General features: G+C 54.7%; 1 protein-coding gene across 1 annotated transcript; it reads left to right on the top strand.

The window, feature by feature from the left end:
- The first annotated feature begins 2,248 nt into the window (after positions 1-2,248).
- On the top strand, positions 2,249-4,406 carry LOC135889124 (protein PIP-1-like). The gene is made up of 3 exons (XM_065416930.1): positions 2,249-2,300; positions 3,658-3,777; positions 4,291-4,406. The coding sequence occupies exons 1-3, from the start codon at positions 2,249-2,251 to the stop codon at positions 4,404-4,406; spliced, it is 288 nt and encodes a 95-aa protein (XP_065273002.1).
- Positions 4,407-5,606: the final 1,200 nt, after the last annotated feature.

Raw genomic sequence — 5,606 nt, 5'->3', positions numbered from 1 at the left:
CTCAGTGCACCCAGCACATCATCCGCTGTGCTAACACACCCTGGCCCCCATGCAGCACCCCTCCCCCTGCCAGCACAGCCTGGGGGTCACTGCACGCTACAGCCCATCCAAACGCAAACCTGTTACTCCTTTTGGTCCAAGTGGTTAGCCAGTATTTGGGACTTTGTGCGTCATTTCCATTAGGAGGAGAGACTGATGCTAGCGTCAGGTATTTCTTTGGTGCAATCCTGTCTAGTAAAAAGACTGGCCACAAAGTCCTATTTCCCTAAACAAAGCAGAACCGAACAGCAGGCAGTTTCTTTGCACAGAAACCCAAGTCTGCATTTCCAGCCAGCACTGTGCCCAAACAGAAGCCCTGTCGCTCAGCTTCCTGTCAGGGCCATGCTCACTCCTGCTTGTCTTGCGTGCTGATGCTGGCACATACACGTAGCTGCAAGCAAGCAATCCCCTAGCCCCTGTGTTTTACAGTCAGTCTCAGGGAAACCTCTTAGCCCCACATAGAATCACAGAAGTGTAGGGCTGGGAGAAACCTTGAAAGGTCACCAAGTCCACCCCCGGCACTGAGGCAGGACCCAGACACCTACACCATCCATGACAGGTGTTTGTCCAGCCTGTTTTTAAAAACTTCCACTGATGGGGATTCCACAGCCTCCCTTGGAAGCCTGTTCCAGAGCTACCTTTATGTCTAACTTCCCCTAGCCTTGTTCTCAGAAACAGCTGGACCATTTTGGCTGAAACTTTCCCAGAAAATTCAGCCAGAGGCAGACACCTGTCATGGAAAATGTCAGTCAACTAGCTAAAGTTTGGCTGAAAACAGGGCCCTATAATGGGATATCTTGGGCAACCATAATAATAGGTGGTGCTACCAGCCCCTTCACCTAAGGCTGGAATATGAAGCCACCACTGGGGCAGAACGAGGCAGCTCCTTAACTGGGCACAGCAACACAGCCCAGGTTTAGGACAGGACTTGATGATGTCTCCCCTGTCCAGCTGAAACTACCAGAGAGGGGGTGTTTCAGGAGGTGGAATGTCATTGCTTGAGTTGGACGCCTTGGCTAACACCAGTGAGGTCCCTCTGGGGCCCGGTCATTGGCCTCCAGCAGCCAGTGTGACAAGACTAAATAGTGTGTGGCTGAGACAGTCCAAACTACCCCACAAAGGGGGCATCCCATTGTGCTGGGCTTAGAGTGACCCTGGGACAGGCCGAGCCGCAGACTCTGTCCCTAAATGAATTGGATCCATCTGATCCTGCGCTGCCGGGCTAAAAATACTGATGGAAATCTGCCACCCACGTTCTCCGCATGTTCTCTCGGTGTCCTTTGCAGTGGTCAGGCTCAGGTGGGTGGATCCCAGGCCATGGGGTTCTGTTCCCTGGGGATGAGGGGGCACAGGCAGTGTGGTTGGAGGAGTTTGCACCTTTCCAAGCGCATGAGCTGAGGGGGGTGCTGCAGCTCCCCACTCCCACAGCCACTGGGGGCTCCAGGTTTCTTAGTGAGCTTCCCGTCCTGCCTGCCCTCGCCCACTGTCCCACCATAGTCCTGATCCCCCATCCCAGCTCCCAATTGCCCTGCTGATAACTGGGACACACGCTGCCTCTTTCTCCATAACAGCTGGTGGGACTCTGCCTGTGGCCAGGGCGTTCTCTGTTGGTAGAGCCACTAGCTCTGCTGCCCTCCACATCCCAGCAGCGGGACTTGCAAGGGGCTGCCAGTCTGCTGGGGCCTCCTCTATTGCAGCTGGCTCCCCTCTCCCCGGGGGTGGCGGGGTGTGTCTCAGCCACGCAGACTCAGCGGCCAGCTGTGCATCGGGCCTGGTTGGAAGGTTTTATTCACAGTAATGGGGTAAAACGTTTAATTCTTAAAAAGGACCATTTATGTTCTGTGGACATTGGTAGGGACCCTATGGGAGCCCTGGGCGACTGGCACCAGCCCAGTCCAACCCCAGCCTTTGGGGAGGGTGGGCAGCTGCCTGCCCAGAGCTGGTCACCTGAGCAGGAATCGCTCTGCTCCTGGACTGACCATTCGATCCAATCTGGGGATATGATTATTAATCAACAGAAAAACCTGGGTGTTTCCCGCAGGAAGGGCCCTGATTGGCTGCTGCCCGGCTTCCACTAGGGGTAATATAACTCCGGCTGGTGTTTGAGGTGTGCCATACTCTGCACACTGCCCTGCACCACTGCCCGGGCTCTCACTCGCTCAGCACACCGTGCCACTTCCGCCTCCGCCTGAAGGAGAGAAAACGAAGGATGAACAAGATGCTGGTTCCTGTTTTCACGGCCCTGCTGTACTTCGCAACGGGTAAGTCCCCAAACGAAACCGACCAATTCGCCCCCAAAGGGGCCAGATCCTCGGCTCCATCGGGGAGCTGGCCCATCGACGTCAGTGGAGCTAGCTAGGATGATGTACAGCAGCAGAGGAGCTGGCCTTGGTTGGTTAGGGAGGGGGATTCACACACTGTAGTGTAAGAGCAGCCTGTGCTCTGCATTAGTGACAGATGCCTTGGCAAAGCCAGGCTGGCCTAGGGAGGGACCTGCGGAGGGACAGATAACATCAGCAGTGTTCTGAAGCCAATACAGGGAAATGGACGGGTTCGTAAGACTGAGACAGGGCTGTTGAGTTCTGCAAACCAGCGACATGCCTCCCAAACATGGCCAAATACAGCAGGGCCATGAGCTTGTTAGAAATGTCTCTGGCAGTCGCTAAGTCCAGCTGTGCTGAATCCAGGCAGTTGGCAGAGACAGACCTAGCCCCTTTGTGTCACGAGTGAGGGGGATTTTGAGCTGACCTGAGCAGTGAATATTGCCAGTACTTTTCTCCAAGACAAAGAACTGTGCGACGTGTATTGCAAAATGGTGAGCAGCAGCCAGTGCCAATCACTTACGCGGGTCACTGTGATTTTCACATTATTTTAAATTTTTAATAAAATTATAGGGGTAGGAAAGATTATATGCTGCCACAGGGATAGTGGAATAGAGAGATCTGACTGGCTGCTGACCTTGAGATTCATGCTGAATGGGTTTTTTTTCCCCGCGCACTTGAAAATATTCACTGACTTTCATAAGCAGCACAGAAAAACTGGAATGGGTCTTCAGACTGATTTGGTTCACCCTCCACATAAAATATTTCCGACAGTGTGATTTCTAACTACTAGATTAATAGATTAAAAGCTCATTGTAACTGAAAGGATCAGAGAGAGAGGTATTTTTCCTATTTCCTCCCAATTTACATTGTGTTTCTAAGCCCTCTGTTAAGTCAGTTTCAGTATTTCCTGGGTATAGTCAATTTAGTCAGTTTCCACACCTGTTTCTTTGGGTCCTGGGACAGCAAAAGAGGAAGGAAAAAGCTTTACAAACACAGCGATGTACCTTTAAAAATATGAAAAGCTACTAGAACAATTGTGGTGAATTCATAAGTCAATTATTTATAGAGTCAGAGGCAGAGCTAGTGTGTGTATCCTGATGAGTTTCTATTTCATGGGCTTGGTTTGGTCAGCTCCCCACGCTGATTCACACTCAGCCTTTCTATAACACAGGGACACGAGAGCTCCCTGTCACCACGCTCCTGATCAGACGGGTGACTCTATTTCCCTGCCCATCTCCAGTGGCCCTCTGCGCCCGGCGAGTTGTGTCATTCTCTGCTCTCTCCTGTCACGCAGCGGGCGCCCTCCTGTGCCACGTGTGTGTCAGACAGCAGCCGAACAAGACGTGTCTTGCAGGGAAAAGCATGTGCAAGGCGGCTCCGGGGGAATCCTGCTACCTCCAGACACTCCTCCTCGGTATGTGCAGGTGGCAGGCATGGCCCCCCGCTCCCCTGGCTGGTGTTTTCAGTGAACATAGATGCCCCATCTCTGGGGCTCAAGGTTTTGGAGGGCATCAAGTTCAGCTGCTGGGAGGGTGGGGACTAGGAGGGTCTCTGCTGGGCCTGGAGTGACCCATGGCTGCCAAGCTGGCAGGACACTGGGGAACTCCAAAGGGAGCCATGTTCATCCCTTAGTCCAGAACGGTGACGGTGACATGGGGCTGTAGGGAAGGGCAGGGGTTGGGGAGTCCCCGAGGACAGAGAATGGGACCAGCAAGTGTCTTCCCCTGGAGCAGCGGGAAGGGAATGGCAGGGGGTGACAGAGGAGACATGGTTCCTGGCTATCGACAGACGGGAGGGCAGCTCAGCTGGTGATGCTCTGGCTGGAGGGCCGGACCAGACACTGGATTCCTCTGGCACAGTCCCAGGGAGGAGGCGTTTGTCCCTGCCGCCCAGCCCTGGGGACTCATGGCTCTCTCTCTTTTTCCAGGGAACTTCCCCCTCTATGCACAGCAGGGCTGCTTCAGAGATTGCCAGGACCAAGTCGGAGGCACATTCGTCCATCACGACTTCCGCTGCTGCACCGAAGACTTCTGCAATGCCTAGGGGCCATGGACGCCGCTTCCCTTCCCACTCACTTGGGGGCAGCTGCACTTCTGGAGGAAGTCCACATTCTCCCCTCCCCCATCCCTCCTGGTTTCCCCAGTCTGATTAAAAACCCACCAGAATCCAAGACCTGCTGTGGCCCATGCCTGCCCTCTCCTGTCCTCTGGCCCCTCCCCTTCCCATGGCCCCCTCCCCTTTCACTCCTGTCCTACCTGCCTGCCCCCTCCCCGTGTCTCGCTGGCCCAGGCCCAGCACTATGACTCCCTTGGATATTGGATTTGCTGTGGTGCCGTGGGTTAAGGTGACCCCCCCCCAGCTGTTGTTCAGAGCCCCTGCCCCCCTGAGAGCATTAAGGGGCCCCTTTCCCCTGGCAGGGCTCTGAACAGGGTGGGCAGTTTGCCAGTGGGGAAGGCTCCAGTGCCCTCCTTGGTGTTTGAGGGATGGGGCACCGTGCCTGCCAACCAGACAGCCCCGCTCAATCCCCCCTGCATCTGCCAGGCTCCCCCGAATGCCTGGAGCCAGCCCTGAGCCTGGGGCCCGTGTAACCCACACCCCTCAGGGCAGTGCTCTGTGTCCCTCTGGCAGTGGCTGGGCGTCCAGCAGTACCAGGTTCGGTCCCCACTGCCAACAGCCCAGCCAGGGCCAGCATATCGTCCACCATTCCTGAGGACTGAGGGTGGGACTGCTGTTAAGATACTTTGTGGGGCAGGAGTCTTACCTCCTTAGAATTCATTAATTACTGATTTCCCCAAATTCATTCTGTTGTCTGCCTCCCCTTTTCCCCTCCCCTAATAAAGTTCTCTTTGTTTTAACCCCTGGACTCGGTCCTGGCGCATGGGGAAGAATTGCCCACCAAGGGTGCTCAGGGACGGGTACATTGTTTCATTGGTTTCTGGGGAGGGGATCAAGTCGGTGTCAGCTAAGGAAGGAACCCTGAGAACGTTGAACCCAGCCCTTTTGCTGCCAACACTGGGGCCTAAGAGTTCCACTTAGACCCGCCCTACCAATCGGAAGAACTTGGATGTAATTCCCCAGGGCCAGGCACTCTGCTTTACCTACCAGAGAGAGATGTCCTAGCAGAACCTCTGCCATCTTTGGACACGTAGGGGTGGTGATAGAAGCTACTGTCCCAAATGTGGGTCTGAAAATACATTGTCCCCTGACCGTGTATGAAGAAACGAAGGCCCTGAGTGCTCTGTG

This window comes from Emys orbicularis, chromosome 15 (assembly GCF_028017835.1).
Source record: "Emys orbicularis isolate rEmyOrb1 chromosome 15, rEmyOrb1.hap1, whole genome shotgun sequence".
Lineage (NCBI taxonomy): Eukaryota > Metazoa > Chordata > Testudines > Emydidae > Emys > Emys orbicularis.
The sequence above is the reverse complement of the archived record's forward strand: the minus strand, read 5'-3'. Positions and strand labels throughout refer to the sequence as shown.